General features: G+C 53.7%; 2 protein-coding genes across 6 annotated transcripts; one reads left to right on the forward strand and one right to left on the reverse strand.

The window, feature by feature from the left end:
• Positions 1–1,428: 1,428 nt before the first annotated feature.
• On the reverse strand, positions 1,429–3,731 carry Atp6v1g2 (ATPase, H+ transporting, lysosomal 13kDa, V1 subunit G2). 2 transcript variants are annotated; one of them, XM_005389315.2, is made up of 3 exons: positions 3,536–3,731; positions 3,218–3,318; positions 1,429–2,612 (listed from the first exon to the last, which is right to left on the reverse strand). In XM_005389315.2, the coding sequence occupies exons 1-3, from the start codon at positions 3,615–3,617 to the stop codon at positions 2,439–2,441; spliced, it is 357 nt and encodes a 118-aa protein (XP_005389372.1). In that variant the 5' UTR covers positions 3,618–3,731; the 3' UTR covers positions 1,429–2,438. The 2 variants fall into 2 exon arrangements, with proteins under 2 accessions (XP_005389372.1, XP_013372381.1); XM_013516927.1 differs by lacking the exon at positions 3,536–3,731 and adding an exon at positions 3,484–3,504.
• A 2,267-nt stretch (positions 3,732–5,998) lies between these two features.
• On the forward strand, positions 5,999–16,294 carry Nfkbil1 (nuclear factor of kappa light polypeptide gene enhancer in B-cells inhibitor-like 1). Of its 4 annotated transcripts, none has more exons than XM_005389319.2 (4): positions 5,999–6,081; positions 6,595–6,871; positions 13,665–13,886; positions 14,040–16,294. In XM_005389319.2, exons 2-4 carry the CDS (start codon positions 6,607–6,609, stop codon positions 14,627–14,629), a joined length of 1,077 nt encoding a protein of 358 aa, XP_005389376.1. In that variant the 5' UTR covers positions 5,999–6,081; positions 6,595–6,606; the 3' UTR covers positions 14,630–16,294. The 4 variants fall into 4 exon arrangements, with proteins under 4 accessions (XP_005389376.1, XP_005389374.1, XP_005389375.1 ...); XM_005389317.2 differs by having other exon boundaries at positions 6,007–6,165; XM_005389318.2 differs by having other exon boundaries at positions 6,007–6,165; positions 14,043–16,294.
• The last annotated feature ends 348 nt before the right edge of the window (positions 16,295–16,642 follow it).

The following is a 16,642-nucleotide window of genomic DNA, read 5'->3' on the forward strand; positions in this document are numbered from 1 at the left end:
AGGCTGGGGCAGGAGGATCGCCGGAAGTTCAAGGCCAGCCTGAACTACATAGCGACATGCAGTCTCAAAACAACAAGCAAACAAAAAACTAAATGATAAGGCTTGAGGACTGCACAGCTTTCCATAAAATTGTTAATTAGAGCCGTATGTTCTTTAGCTCCGCCCGAACAGTCCTGGATTTTTATTTTTTCATAAACGAAACATTTGACATCCCTCTATTTTGAGATGCTGACGGCTGTGCTGCATAAAACTGACAGGTATTTGTCCCTTTCTCCACTTAATTATTTAATCAGTTTCAGTATTTTTAGACAAGCAAATAGATTTGGAGAAGTAAAGCAATATATCCAAAACAATACAACTGGTAATGTGACAGCCAGGGTGTAAACACCTTTAATTCTGTATTGCCTCCCTGCTTACAGAATCTGGTTAACAGATGCACGATGGATTACCTCCTTGGTTCAAGTTCTTGGGGAAGCAAAGAGAAATAACTTATCCAAAGATGGAGTCAGAAAAGAACAGTTTTCCCAGCCCTACACATAACTTAAGTTATTCTACAGTACTAATCAGCTGCCCACCTGTGCTAAGCGCTATCCTAGGATCTGGGGACAAGCAGTGACCAGCTCTGTCCTCACAGAGCTGACATAACAGGGGAGATGACACATAATGTCAAGTATTATAAAGCAAAACAGTTGAGTGCTTGTTCCAGCATTTGTTTAATTTGCCACTTGTAGTTGTATCAAGATGCCCCCCACACCCCCCAAAGCCTCATGGAGTCACAGGGGAAGTTTTTCAAAGGGGCTGGATCTAAGGTGTGTGGTGCTGGGATTGGTGCCCCACCCTGGGTGTGAGTGTTACCGCCCTAAGGGCAGGTAGCCTGGATGGAATATATGGGACAGAAAGAGGACTGCTGCTCTTGCTTGCTGCTTGCTGCCTTCTGCCTGCCCTGCTTTGCCATGGACTGTGTCTCCTCTGCCATGCCCCCCTGCCTTGGAGCCCACTGACTATAGATGGAAACCTCTACAAAGGGAGCTACAATAAACCTTTCCTCCTGTAACTTTGGGTGTCCGGTATTTTGTCTCAGCAACGAGAAAAGTAACTAAGACACTAGTCCTCAGGTTCCCAAACAAGCAACCACAGGTTGCTTAACTTGAGAAAAATGATAAAGTATTATTTGCTTTTGTTTCTCCCAATGAATTTCAAGGACAGTCATTTGTGGTGCTTAGAAAATATATAAACAGAGCATGAGCCGGGCATTGTGGCGCACGCCTGTAATCCCAGCACTCGGGAGGCTGAGGCAGGAGCATCGTTGCAAGTTCGAGGCCGGCCTGAACTTCATATCGAGACCCTGTCTCAAAATGACAAAAATAAAAAATAAAAACAGCACGAGAGTGAGTGAAGGTGAGAAATGATGAGGCAATGAGAGGCTGCTTGGTCTCACCGACTGATTTGCCCAATTATTTTATTGACCACTTTTTATTGTTACAAAGGGAAAGCAGCGTGTTGACTATGGAAAGGAAGGCCATGCGGATGGGAGCACAACATCACTTCAGACCTCAGGGATCCGTGAGCATCTGGTGGTTTTGGGGGGAAATAGAAAAAGGACGAAACCCAATAAAGACCAGCTTATGAGAGACAAAAAGAGAAGCTAAGAAATGCAATACCTGCCTGGAACCGTAATAGAGGGACTAAGAGAGGTCAGCATTTCATCTTTCCAGGGATCATCAGATCTGGAGCGGCGGGGGTTGGGGGGGTGGGAGGAGGTGGGAAGAACAAATTCTTCTGGGGATTACTAGGGTCACAGAGTGGACAAAATTGTAGCGCCTGTGGGAAAAGTCAGGAAACCGCAGTCCTTAGGCTTTGGCAGGTATGCAGAGGGTGGCAATGATATCTGAGTTTCCTATTTATTGAATCCCAGCTGCTCCCAGGAACCATGATAGGCTCTTTACAGAATAATTCCTAACCACTGTACCAGCCTCAGAAGGCAGAATTATTCCAGTTTCACAAAGGAGAACACTGCGGCTCCCAGGTTAGGCAGCTTGTCCTAGCTGCTCAAACGGCGTGCGGCAGGGCTGGGGGAGAACCCCAAATCTTCCAAACTCAAGTCGGGAGCTTTCCACACCCCTACTTCTCCACGCTACAAGTTTACACACGTGTTAGGTGAGGAAGACGTGGCTCACTTTGGAAGGTCCCAGAGGGTGACAGAAGGAGATGCAAGTTTGCCCGGGATATCCCTAAACTTCACAGTTCAAAATTGAATGTTGCTTCCTAGCAGTTCCACAGAGTGGAAAAGGAGAGAAAGATTACGGTAGGAAAGGAATTTGTCAGTACTGAGCGCTGAACCCAGGGCCTAGTGCATGCCAGGCAAGGGAAGTCACCTGGGCTTGGGAGACTCCTTTGTGGGCGCAAACTTGTGTGAGGAGCGGGCCCCCTGGGGGACCCTAGGCAGTGATCCGGTAGTTGGGGTGAAGCTGGGGCCTCACATCGCAGACCATGCCGAGGAGCTGGGCCAGGACGCGCTCCCGGTTCCGCTGCTGGGAGCTCTGCATGCCCTGTACCTGGCGCCTCGTAGCCTGCTCCACTTCAGCCGACAGGTTCCCCTGGGAGCCCATGGCCTGGAGGGCGGGGAAACACATGAAGGAGAAAAGGGAAAAGCAGGAACAGGGAAAGAAATGTCCTGGCTTGGGGTGGGAAAGGTCTTGAGCAAGAGAAAAAGCCTTTTTAGAAACTACCCCCTCCCCATCCCACAGCAATACCCAGGTACCATCATTGAAGAGGTCCATAATGTCCTTTTCTCTAAGACCTGACATGCCATCTCCTATCTAAAACAGACTGTAAAATCCCCACTCTCTCACTGCCCTGACCATGAAATCCTGCCCTCCCCCTACAAGCTGTACGTCAGACTTGCCAAACACGGGCCTGCAATACCAGCACTGGAGAGGCCGAGACAGGAGGATTGCCAGTTTGTGCCCCCCATCCCCCGCACTACAAAAGCAAGTTCAAGGTCAGCCCGGACTACAGCGTGAGACCCTGTCTCAAAAACAAAACCCTCTCGGGCTCTCTTACGTACTGTCACACAGGTTCCCGATGTCGTGGTCCCTGCAGGTCCCCTGGGCGCTCTACCACCTTACTTTCTGGTGGAGTCGCTTGTATATGCCTCGCTAGGTAGGGCACCCACCAGCCCGCGCCCGGGGGGGCCGCCCAGCTCCCCACAGCTCACCGCCTGCTGCTTGCTCTGGAATTCCTGCTCCCGCTCGCGGCGGTACTGCTCCACCTCCATCTGCGCCTCCTCCTTTGCCTGCTTCAGCCTCCGGGCCTTCCCTGGAGGCAGAAGACGGGTGGGGGAGTCAGTCCCCAGTTACTCGGCCTTCTCCCGGCCAAGCAGGCGCTGGGTTCTAACCCCGCTGTTCCTCTCCTCCTCAGCGGCCTCCAGCCTCCCGCGCTCTCCCCGCTTGGGTTTTACTAAGGACTCCCACGTCTGCTAACCTGGACCCCAGTTCTCTTTCCAGGCTCCTGCAGGAGAAGAGAGGAGACTTACTCTTCCTGGCATCTGCCACCTTCTCAGCTGCCCGCTTCTCCGCCTGCAAGAGCTGCTGGATGCCCTGGGACTGACTGGCCATTTTCCGCCGTTCGGGCTGGTGATGCTGTGAAGCTGACCAAGGTACCAGAGGCTCCCACTCCCAGCTGCTACTTCTCCTCCTTCTGCTCCTCCTCCTCCTTCTCCTCCTCCAGCTCGGTGCTGCGCTCCTTCACTACTCCTGGGTCTTAGTGCTCCCCTTTTCACTCAGCCTCCTGCACCGGGTGTCTCCCCCAATCTGATCCTACCACTGATTCTGGTCCTCCCGACTCACCTCTCATCCAGACGGTACCCAGAAGGGCCGCCTGGGGGCAGCAGAGACCAGCTCTAAGCGGCCAGCTAGGGCCGCAGGTGCAGAGCCCCTCCAGGGCTGAGCTCCAGGGATGGAGACAGAGGCAACGAGACAAGCGTTTGGGTGGAAGCATGACACCTGGTTGGTGGTCGCAAACGAGGCATAGAGGGGATGAGAATGGGGTGAAAGGGTAAGAATGTCATCATGCAATGGATGTTGGGAAAAGAGGATGGTGGACTGGCTCACTCTCTCTCCAGGGTCTCACTATGTAGCCCAGGCTGGCCCCAAACTCAGGACCTTCCTGCCTCAGCCTCCCCATGCTGAAATTACAGAAGTGTTTCAGTACCTACCACTCTCCCCGTGCCTCTCCTTGCTTAATGAGTAAGTTTATTGGTGTTTACCTGGAAAATCTTCATAGAAAACTGTTGTTTAGTTTGACTCTCAGCAGAGCTCTGAGAAAGATCGCCTTCTTTTGAGCTACCTAATCTTTCTTCTGAGCAAGGGATATTTTTGGACAGTTCCACTTCATCTTTTTAACTTCTTCTTCCAGCTTCTCTTCATAGACTGGATTCCGTCACATAGCAGCATGAGCTTTCTTATATACCTCCCCTATGTCTGCAGTCACATAGTTCGTTCTGTCCCGAGAGAACTGTTCTTTAAGCATCATCAGGTAACGCATATAACCTGCAACATTCTGACCCATGATGAGCTTCTGATGTACTTCTGCACTGAACCTCTTGCTTTCAGAGTCATAATCAGAGAACCATTTGGTACTGTGACGGACGGACGAGCCTACACCCATAGCACCCTTCAGGGCTCCAAAACCTTCACTGCCAGCTGAAGTCCTGGCAAGGCGACATCCAGTCTCCTCCACTTGGCCTTCATAGCTCTTGCCATCCCACGCCTTTGAGAAGCCTGCGAGCCCGCAGCAGGCCAGTACAGTATGTTGCAGCGTAATTTGTAAAGCCAACTTTCACACCGTATCTTAGTACTGCATGTGCACATGCCGCGCATATTCCTTTCTATACAAGAATAAAAAATCTGAAAAATAACACCTCTGTTAGTTACATGAACTACCAGAGTGTTTGGGTATGTTGTACTGTTTTGTCCTGGATCACCAAGTGTTTCCAAGCACAGTAATCAGTCTGCCCTCTCCTCTTCTTGTAAACCTCACTTGGTATCTCTTTTTTTTTTTTTTTCTGGTACCGGGAATCGAACTCAGGACCTCGCGCTTGCCAGGCAGGTGCTGTGCCGCTGAGCTAAATCGCCAGCCCCCACTCACTTGGTATCTCTCAAAGTGGTCTTTATTCTTGACAACTTTAACAAACCCAGACCGGGCATGGTGGTGCACGCCTGTAATCCCAGCACTCGGGAGGCTGAGGCAGGAGGATCGTTGTGAGTTTGAGACCAGCCTGGGCTACAAAGTGAGCTCAAGGCCAGCCTGAACTGCATAGCGAGACCCTGTCTCAAAAAGACAACAACAACAACTACAACAAAACGCTCCTCAGCCCACAGCAGCCTTTCGGAGGGTCGGCCAGGAGCACCTTTGAACTTCCCGCGCTGGGCACGGAGCAGGCATTTATTCTATGGTTGTCTTAGTTCTCCCGTCTCTCTTATCTCTCCTCCATCTGCCTCTCAGTCTATGTGTTTCCCAAGTTCAAAGTTCTGCATACATCTCACTGTCTTGTGCTACGGTCCTCTTAATATATTTTTATCTCTGTGCTTTTCTCGTTTGTGATCTCTCCTTATTCTGACCTCACTGTAGTTTTGGTTTTCCATTTTCATTGTGATTTTTATCCTATCTTTAAACCTCCCTGATATCTTTCTCTTTTCATCTTTCCATACGTCGCTGAACCATTCCCTCTCTCTCCTTGTAGTTGGTTAGGACCTGGAAAAACCTCAAAAACAAAGAAAACACCCTCCCTTCTCCCTTGCCTCCCCCGTCCCCCGCCTCGCCTCGCCTCGCCTCGCCTCGATTCTCATCGTGCCTTCCCACCTTAGGCGGACCCTGTGTTTCAAATTCCTTGGTTTCCTCCCGGAGGCCTGATCAAGAGACCAACTGGTCCGGGCGGAACAACATCCGGTCATGCGCCTCACAGTTTATTTCCGCCCAAAATTGCGTCTCGCTTTGCGTATTTCCGCCAGTCTGGAGTGTTTCCGCCCTTTCCGCCTCCCTCCTCCGAGCGCCTTAAACTCCGGGCGTACAGCTTCGCGGGTACTTGGGGGGCGGGGGACAGGTCTGATGAGTAACCCCTCCCCCCAGGTCCCAGAGGGAGAAGCCTCTACATCAGTCTCCCGGGTACATTATATTCAATTTCTAGATCGTTATTTGAAATTGTGACTTTGTGAACTTCAAATTTCTGCGGATAAAAATTTTCCCCATGAGGCTCTATTGCTTCTTCTTTTTTTTTTTTTCAAAGTCCATTATTAAACATTTACCTGGGCTCTCCAGCCCTAAAGCAATTTTGTAGGCTTTTCTCAAAATTTACACTAACAAATCTGTGACCCCAGCGCCATTCAAAAAAAAAAAAAAAAAACAACTAACAAATCTGAGACCCCACCGCCACGCGGTGAACGACGAGGGTTAGGACGGCCTCGTCCTTTGCTGCTGATGTGAGAATGACGGTGGAGGAGGCCGCTGTGCGGGAGAGGAGGGGAGGGCTGAGCCAGGGGCAGGGGCCAGCCCAGCCCAGCGTCCTGACTGCTGTCTCTCTTCCTTCCTCCTTAGCCCAAGACTTCCATGGCCTCGGCTTCCCGCCGCCAACGCCGCGAGCGTCGCTTCCGCCGCTACTTGTCTGCCGGCCGCCTGGCCCGGGCCCAGGCCCTCCTGCAGCGACACCCTGGCCTCGATGTGGACGCTGGGCAGCCCCCACCCCTGCACCGCGCCTGCGCCCGCCACGACGCCCCTGCCTTGTGCCTGCTGCTGCGCCTCGGGGCTGACCCTGCCCACCAGGACCGGCACGGGGACACGGCGCTGCACGCCGCTGCGCGCCAGGGCCCGGAGGGTGAGTGCCAGCGGGGAGCAAGGCCCCGGGCAGCCGGCCGGTTAGATCTGAAATGAGAGTTGTGGAGAACTAGGCCAGTGGTGTGGTCAGGGGGACCTTGGCATGTGCCTATCGTTTGTGCCTTGGATACACGAGAAACTTCCCACGTGTTAGGTGTCAAATGTGCCGAGTTCAGGGTCCCACGAGAAGGACTGGTGTCATAAGCCAAAGGAAGGAATTAGGAGAGTTTTACTGGAAATAGGCGGAGAAGAATAGATCCTGGACTTCCAGTGGGGGGTCCCAAAGGGGACGACGAAGGAGGCCCTTTAGCTGGGTAATTTATCTAGAAAGTCACAATGTGGGTACAGCGTGGGTCAAACTGCCATCAACGTATCGGAGCACAAGTATAACTGCTGAGCTGATGCTGATCCAGTGGGGACACGAGTCACAGTGCAAGGACCGGCGTCACACGGATGTTCTGCTCACCCATCTGGGTGTCTGATGCCTGTCTGGATTTCCTGAACCAGGTGGTGCTAATTACAGGCTACCCTCAAGCTGCTGCTCACCCCTTAGAGAGCCATGCGGGCCTGGCTGTTGAGTCTTTACCTTGAGGCCTGGCCGTCCTCAGATGCGCCTCCAGCCACAGTTCCCATGTCTTTATTTTTGTGCTGACTTCCTGGAGAGCCCAGACCCTCTCTGGCTGTCTCTTAGTTTCTGACTTAGCTGCCTACAGCTGCTTGCCCGGGCCCTGACCATGCATGCAAGCAGGGAGCAAGGTCATGAGCTTGGCATTACTGAGGTGCCTTTGTCTGAACAGCCCAACTTTCCCAAAACAGCAACTAGTCTTTAAATTTTATCTCTGTCTACACAAGTAGCTACTTTGCTTCTTGATTTATTGTTTGCCTGTAGCACAACACATATCATAGAAGGTGAACTCTGCAATTGGACTGCCTGGGTTCAAATCCCAGCTCCACACTTCTTTTTTTTTTTGAGAGAGGGTCTCACTATGCAGTTTAGGCTGGCCTTGAACTCATTACCTAGCCCAGGATGACCTCGAACTCATAACAGTTAAGCCTCCTGCCTCAGCCTCCCAGGTGCTAGAATTACAGGTATGCTCCACCACACCTGGCCCCCAGTGCCACACTTAATAGCTGTGTATTAAGTTGTTGAACTTTCCTGAGGCTTAATTTGCCCGTGTGTAAGACTAAAATAACAACAACACTTGCTGTGTGCCAGGCACTTTTCACTGAGTAACTCACCCGATCCTCCCACAAACCCTGTGAGGTGAGTCACGGACATTATCCCCGTCCTACTGATGCGCTGGGCACAACGAAGTCAAGCCATTTGCTGAAGTTACACAGGTGTGTACGGGTAGCACAGGCATTGTATCCAGGCAGCCCAGCTAGCTAGTCTGTGCTCTCACTGCAGATTGTAACTTTGTCATCTATGTCAAACGTTACAGAATTACACGTGGCCAAAGTACCCCGCCCTGAGGAGTGTTCTGAGATCTCCTGACACGGTACATGACTGGACGCTTGACCACAGCGAGCACCCAGCAGGCGCTGTCAGTTGCCATTCCTGTCCTTATCAGCAGGTCCGCGCTCCCATGCAGAATTCGGAAACTTAAAACCACTCTGGGAATCAGTTTTCATCAATCTGCCACCAAAGCGCATTTGGTGACAAAACCCTAACCTGAACTAAAGCGAGGCTCTCTAGGATGTGTTTTTATCTTACTGAGCCAATATTCAGACATTTCACACCAGAAACATTTATGAGTTTGCTTACTGGGGCTGCCCAGGCCCTCTTGGGGGCCTCATCTTTAGAGTAGGTACTTTTAGATCAACTCAACCAAACCTCAGAAACATCCGAATTCTGAAAGAGCTTCGTCCTTGAGGGACACAGACATGGAGCCTGTTGATAATGTGTGGAAGCAGCTCTGGAGAGGTGCAGGCCCTCCCGTCAGTCCTGAATGTGAAAGCCCTTTCCTGCGTAGAGATCTCACAGAGTGAGAACGTGAGAACAACCTCGAGGTTTCGAGGAGCAGCACTAACTCAGTCTGATCCGCTCCTTACCCCGCTGCAAGTGTAAGCAGGAGCCCCTCCTCCCCAAACCCTCCAGGAAGGTCAGAAGTCTTCTTTTTGTAATTCTGTCGGCATGTGTGAGAGGAGCTGGTGCACCTGGATATTTTTTTTTAACTTACAAGCAAAGAGGAAGTTTACCGAGTGCAGGTATCTAACTGGCCGGCTGCTGTAAGCTAGGACAAAGCAGAGCACCCCAAGAAAGACAGCGCCCCGCAGGTTCAGGAACTTGTCCAACTCACAACAGAGAGGTCATTGTCCCCGAGGGGTCCTTCCCTGGGGCCCCTTCCCTCCCAGGCGCACTGTCCTCTCAGGCCTTCTTTCCGTCCCCGGCCGGGCCTGCCACCAGGGGGCCTCCTAACTCCTGGGTCAAGAAGCCTCCTTGGCTGCCGGTGGCTTTGCGCACCTCAGTGAAATGAAAATACCTCCCTTGACTTAAGTGACCCAGAATCTTTGCCAGCAGATTCTCCCCACGTTGAGTCTGAAGGATGCGCCAGTCACACTGGGGGCTGGGCTGGGTTTTCACACCCAGTAAGACTCCAGTGAGTGTGCCCACCTTTTGGACTTTCGGTGACTCCCTTTTGGAAGCCCTCACCTCCTGGTGAGTGTTCTTAGCTGTCAGAGACCGCTGGATAAACGCACCGTGGCCAGACAGTAACCGTTGCCTCCACAGACCAAGAGCTGGCACTGAGAAATGAGGTCATTTTTTCACACTCTTGGTAAAAAAGAGTAAAACCCAAAGCAAGCCTGTTCTCTTCTGTTCTTTTCTTCTGACGTAACCTAAACTGCTCTTCTGTTCCATGCCCACAGTACCAGGCACTTCACACCCACTACCCACTGAACATGCCCGGTACAGGCAGGCAGCGGCCCTGTTCCTCACACTGGCAGTGCATCCGGCTGGGCTCCCCTGCCTTTCCAGCCCTGGGTCCGGCCGCACACGAACTGTGACCGAAGTTCCCCAGCGCTGTCTTCGATGACCCAAGCACATCATCTGCAGACCAGCTCCTTTTATCTGATTTTCCTTTTTTTTGAGACAGGGTCTCGCTATGCGGTTCAGGCTAGCCATGACCTCACTTTGTAGCCCAGGCTGGCCTCGAACTTGCAACGATCCTCCTGCCCCAGCCTTTGCTTAGCGTCAGAGTCCCTTCCCACTCAGCACAAACCCTACCTCATCTCTCTTTTTTTTTGTTTGTTTGTTTTTTTTTGTTTTTTTTGGACTGGGCCTCACTCTGTAGTCCAGGCTGGCCTTGAACTCACAGTGATCCTCAGTGATCCTCCTGCCTCAGCCTCCTGAGTGCTGGGATTACAGGCACCACCTTGCCCGGCACCAGCACTGACTTCTTTTTTTTTTTTTTGGTCTTTCTGAAACGGTCTCACCATGCAGTTCAGGCTAGCCTTGAGCTCACTTTGTAGCCTGGCTGGTCTCGAACTCACAGCAATCCTCCTGCATCAGCCTCCTAATTACTGGGATTACAGGCGTGTGTGCTACCACGCCTGGCTGACATTTTTTAAAAGTGTGTTTGGGGTTGAGGCTGTAGCTCAGTGAGTGGTGGACCGCTAGCCTAGCACGCATGGGATGTAGATTCAATCCTCAGCACTACAAAAACAGTCAGAGGGGTGGAATTCCTTTTTACCCATTACTGTGTTTGGCCCTTTCAAGTGGAATTCATGTCTTATGCATTAGGGGAAGGCAGTACTCCCGTCACTGAGACAAAGTAAACTTGGGTTCCTCCCACAAAATTTTTTCATTTTTATTTTTCCCAGTATGAATTATAATGTAGTAATTAACAAACATTGGGAAAAGTTGATCTTTACTGCCAAATTAATAATCCCGGTAACATTTCAAATACTAGTGAGGGATGAAATATTTAATCAATGGCGTGGGAACATTTGGCTCAGATAGAGAAGAAAAGAGTGCTACCTCACACCCGACTCAGATTAACTTCCAAAGCCGGTGCGGTGGAAGTTAATGCCCGGACTCCCAGCCACTCGGGAGGCTGGGGCAGGAAGACTGAAAGTTTGAGCCCAGTTTGGGCAATTTAATAAGACCCTGTCACAGAATAAAAAATACAGAGGACAGGCTGGAGCTCACTGCATAAGCCCTGGGTTCAGTCCCTGTACAGACAGAGAGAGAAGGAGAAAGAGACTTGTTTTTAGCACTAGGGATGGAAGCCAAGGCCTCTGCACTGAGCAACATCTCAATCCTCTTTTTTTTTTTAATTTTTTTTTTTTACTTTGAGGCAGGATCTCTCTCAGTCTCTCAATTTCTCAGACTGGGTTCAGACTTCTGATCCTCCAGCCTCAGCCTCTCAAAGTGTAGGGATTAGAGACGCATGTACTACCATGCCTGGTTTGATTGGGTTTTTTTTTGGTGGGGGGGTTGTTTGGTTGGTTGGTTGGTTGGGTTTTGTTTTTTGGTTGGTTTTTTTTTTTTTTTGGTGTATATTCCTTGACTCAAAAATTCCACCTCTGAAAATCTACTCTGCACAAATACCGTAACAAGTCTACAAAGATACATGTATGAAACCGAAGGCTTCTGGAAACAAAATTTGTCAGTGAGGAGTAGGGGGAGTTGTTTGTTTTGTGCAGACAGTGGAACACTACACAGTCATCCTGAAGAATGAAGTAGGCTGTGTATTCTCATGGAAAAATATAAATGAGATGGTAAATGTGAAAAGCCAGTTGCCAGACAGTACGTGCGGTAGCAGTATGAACATGGGTCCGAGTGAATTTGCCTCATGTGCGCATTTATGTACACCTTTTTTGTTTTTTTGGTCTTTTTGAGACAGGGTTTTGCTATGCAGTTTAGGCTGTCCTTGAACTCACGTTTGCAGCCCAGGCTGGCCTCGAACTTGCAGTGATCCTCCTGCCTTAGCCTCCCGAGTGCTGGGATTCAGGCATGTGCTACCACTCCAGGTTCCTTTATGTATACCAAACGTGACTGGAATGGGCCATAGCAAACTGTTAATACTTAGTAATTGTTCTTTCCTTAAAAAGGAAAGAAAATTTCAACTTAGTTATGTCACTGTCACGTTAAAATATCATCAACTAAATAAAACTGAAATGAAAAAGCCACCTCTAATGCAATACCTAAAAACTAGAATTTTTCCAGTCTTTTTAAAAAAAAAAAACACCAGATTTGGTCTTTTTTTTTTTGAGACAGGGTCTCACTGGCCTTGAGCTCACTTTGTAGCCCAGACTGGTCACGAACTTGGAACTATCCTCCTGCCTCAGCCTCTTGAGTGCTGGGATTATGGGCGTGCACCACCACGCCCGGCTGGATTTGATCTTTTCCTTTTTCTTTTCTTTTCTTTTTTTTTTTTTTAACTTTTGTTCTTGAAACAGAGTTTTGCTATGTTACCCAGGCAGGTCCTGAACTCCTGGGCTCAAGTGATCCTCCTGCCTCGGCTTCCTGAATAGCTGGGACTATAGGGTCACACCCAACTTAATCAGTTTACTTAAATTGTTATGATCAAATCTTAAATACAGTTTTGTAGGCAGATTTTTCACACACCCATATCATTTGTGATGGCCATTTAATGCTCTGTGCCATATTTTACTCACCGAGTTTATCTAGGTGGACGCCTTCCTCCTGTTTACCTATGAGTTTGAGACCTCCCGTGCAAGCCTGATCAGTGAGCCCCAGTGGGAGCAGGCAGAGGAGGACGGGACAGGCACTCGCTGGGTGGGACAAGTTGGACTTGTGACCTTGCAGCAGCAGCCCTTCTGCCTCACTGCACTGGGTGTGGGGGGGGGCATTGGTAGACCAGGCTGGGCCTCTCTGTCCTGCCTTCCTGGCAGTGATGGGTCAGCTCTTCCCCGGTGCCATCCCTCTGCCAGGCAAACAGCACTTTCCAGCACCACCAACCAAGACTTCACGGCTGCGGCCCATTTCCTCCCAGCCTGAGGAGAGAAAGTAGGTCTACAGGAAGAGAGGCTGCCTCGCCCGCCTTCCGCTGTCCCCTGGGTGGAAGAGGTAGTTGGCGGCCACAGCGGGTGGGCTTGGCCGTGGCGCTCGCTCAGCCTGGCCCGGAGGGCGGTGGTCAGGTGCAAGAAGGGGCTCCCTCTCCTCCTTGCTGAGAGAGGCCTCTAGCTCGGCCCTCTTCCCCACCTCGGTGAGCAGTCGTTTGAAGAGAGCTTGTTCTGCTGCCGGCCACATTCTGTAGCTCAGAGGAGAGGACTGAGATCTTTTGCCAGTCTGATGTAGTCTTGGGTGAGGAATTCAGGGGGGGACGTTAGCGACAACATTTTCAACCAGAAGTGGAACGCAGAGGGTTTTGACATCGTCCTAGGTGGCCAGAGGCAGGGCCAGGAAACGTCATCTTACACAGCAGAACCAGAGCACGCTAAAACGGTTGCTGAGGGCCTGCGTCAGAAGGTTTGAAGCTGCTGCAGACCCCTCTTGCATACCAGCTATTGGGAAATACTTGTCAGGGGTGATTATTTTCTGTACCGTATGAAACACCCCCCCACTGTGATACTGCAGATTGGACCCAGGGCCTCCCGCTGAGCTACAGCCCCAGCCCTTTTTATTTTCTACTTTGAGACAGAGTCCCACTAAGTTGCCCAGACAGGCCTCAGAGTCCTGATCATCCTCCTCAGCATCTTGAGTGCCTGGGGTTCCGGGTGCCGGGTTCCACCCCTCTGTCATGGAAGGCGGAGGGAATCCACGATGGCAGCCCCGGCACCCGGACTGGGGTCACAGCTCACTTCTTCCACTGTTCTCTCACCCACAGCGTACACAGACTTCTTCCTGCCGCTGCTGAGTCGCTGCCCCTCTGCCATGGGGATAAAGAACAAAGACGGGGAGACCCCTGGGCAGATTCTGGGCTGGGGGCCCCCCTGGGACTCTGCTGAGGAGGAGGACGATGATGAGGCCTCCAAGGAGCGGGAGTGGAGGCAGAAGCTGCAGGGCGAACTGGAGGACGAGTGGCAGGAGGTCCTCGGGAGGTTCGCAGGTGAGGGTCCGGTGCCATCCACGCTGGCCTGCCCGTGCCCACGGCATGGGTGCCCACGGCATGGGTGCCCACGCTGGGCTGCTCTGCGCTTCCTGCCTGTCGTGCCCCGTCATCTGTTCGCCGCCTGTCTGACCGCCCCTCCCACCTCCCCAGCAGACGATGCTGCCCGGGACACCCCGGAACCCGAGTCCTTCGCAGCCTGGTCGGACCGCCTGGCGCGGGAACATGCCCAGAAGAGCCAGCAGCAGCAGCGGGCAGCAGGATCCTGCCGACCTCCGCAGGCCCCGGGTGCCGGTCACAGCTGGCGACAGCAAGAGGAGGAGCAGCGACTCTTCCGAGAGCGGGCCAAGGCCAAGGAGCAAGAACTGCGTGAGAGCCGAGCCCGGAGGGCCCGGGAGGCTGGAGGGGACCGCGGGCCAGAGCCGGCCAGGGCCCGGCCGAGGGCAGAGCAGCCTGGAGGAGCGGGGAGGGGCAGCCTGTGGCGCTTCGGTGATGTGCCATGGCCCTGCCCCGGCGGAGGGGACCCGGAGGCCATGGCCGCAGCCCTGGTGGCCAGGGGTCCCCCCTTGGAGGAGCAGGGGGCCCTGAGGAGGTACTTGAGGGTCCAGCAGGTCCGCTGGCACCCTGACCGCTTCCTGCAGCGCTTCCGGAGCCAGATCGAGACCGGGGAGCTGGGCCGCGTGATGGGGACCGTGACGGCCCTTTCTCAGGCCCTGAATCGCCACGCAGAGGCCCTCAAGTGACCCCAGGGGAGCAGGAAACGATTGGGTGCAGCTCGGGCAGGAGGAGAGGGCGGAGGAAGGCGAGGACCATGGCAGCGTAACTGGGAGCGCAGGGGTGCGGCCGCGTGGGCCTCTGCCTCACTCCATTCCGCTGTTTCCAAATAAGCACTGCTCCACGTCCCACTCCCAGGCTCCTCTGCCTTTTTCCATCGCTATGGTTTTCACCACCCATGACATCTCCTTTCCCGCCGCCGCTGAAAGCCGCAGCTCCTACACAGCGGGTGCACACAGCAGCCCCAACCCCAGCCCCAGCCCCGCCTGGCACCCTGGGGCCGGCCCTGCCACCCAGCACGCCCTCCGCGCCCTCCGCCTTGCTGGCCTGGTGTGGGGGTCCTGCCCACCCCGGAGTCTGCGGCTGGAGAGAGAGGTGTGAACAGAGGCGAAAGGGGAACGCTACCAGTTTCCCTCCCGCCCCCCAGCTCCCCAGGCAGAACCACATCCTCCTCCCCACCTGACACCCCTTCCCCGACACAGGGCTTCCCCTCTGCTGAGTCACTGAATGAGCGAGTTGGGGGCAGCCAGTGTTGGGGGGATCATGAGGCCGGGGGAGGACAGGATAGCAGTGGGATGGATGGAGGAAGAGCGGCCTGGGGAAGAAGAATTTCAGTCGCTAAAATTAGCAGCTGGGGAAGGAGGCGGAAAGAGCCGAATTATGTAACCTGGGTTCTCTGTTCTGAGGCAACCAGAGGTCCACACCCCGGGTCAGGCTGCAGGGGCCCCGTCCTCGGCTCCTCCATCCGCCTCTGCCCCACCCCAAGCCTGGGCCTTCCCTCAGGGCAGCCCAGGCTCGCCGGCAGACGCCCCCTTCCACGGAACTGGCGGCCGAGGGCCTGAAGGCTAGAGGGGAGGGCCTGGGACTCTCTGGACAAGAGGATCCGCCTGGCCCGCTGTCCGGCCGCCGCTTCTGCCCCAGCTGCCTGGTAACAGCCGGGAGACTGTAGCCCTGGCCGTGCCGCCATCACCCTGAGACGGTGGGCTCAAAGAGAGAACAGACTGGGGAGTGCACAGCACCTTCCGTGCTGTGGGAGCCCCCGTCAGAGGGTCTTCCTAAGCAGGCCTGAGCCCAGGTCTCCACGGGAGGGCCCGGCAGGGCAAGTGGAGGCTGACAGAGGACGGCAGAGCAGGGGGAGCCGCCGGGGCCGGGATGGGCAGGAGGCCCTCGGAGAAGACAGCCTGCACTTAGGGAGAGGCCAGCCGAGGGCCGGGCAGATGTGGGGGCGTAGGGAAGGTGGGGGAGAGGATCCTTTGAGAGGAAGCTGCTGTGATTCAGAGAAGAGCTTCGCGCTGAGCGGCCCAGGCGTCCGGTTCCTCTCACAGGCCGGGGGTTCGGAAGTGGCATGCAAAGAGCCCGGGTCTGGGCCGGGGGAGTCAGGGTTCAGATCCCTGCGCTGGGTGGGGGTTGGGAAGCGACGGAAAGCGGGCGTCCACGCTTGCTCCTGCACCCTGGAGGCCCTGTAGTTTTCGGTTACATAATTTTCCCTTCTGCAGGGTCACGTAAAACCAGAGCAAGATAGGCCCTGGTCCCGGGGCCCCCAGAACCCCCCTTGCCTCAACGTCCCTTCCTGGTGTCTGGCCCCCAGCCCTCTGGGGGTTCCCCTGAGATAAAGGCTGTTCACTTTCTCTGACCACACAGTTTCCGCTTCTGTGTCGCTCGTTTCCTAGGCCGATAAAAATACTGAGCCCCAGAGGCCCTGGCTTCCTCTGACCCCCTGGTGCAGGCAGCAGGCATCCTGTCCACCATGGCGGGCGCTGGGCCGGCCCAGGGATCCCCAAGGGTGACTCAGGGCCTCCCGTGAGACGCTGGGGAGGTGGAAGTGTGCGATCTCCGTTCCCTCACGCTGGAACCAAGATTGGGCTCAGTGGACGATGTTGGGGTTCAGTTTGAGAAACAGGGTTGGGAAGAGAGCGGTGAGAGGGAAGGGGGTGGGTCGGGGGATTGGGTCACGACCAGCCCGGGGTTAAATTGGGAAACAT

Source organism: Chinchilla lanigera, unplaced genomic scaffold (assembly GCF_000276665.1).
Source record: "Chinchilla lanigera isolate Chin_1 unplaced genomic scaffold, ChiLan1.0 scaffold00036, whole genome shotgun sequence".
NCBI lineage: Eukaryota > Metazoa > Chordata > Mammalia > Rodentia > Chinchillidae > Chinchilla > Chinchilla lanigera.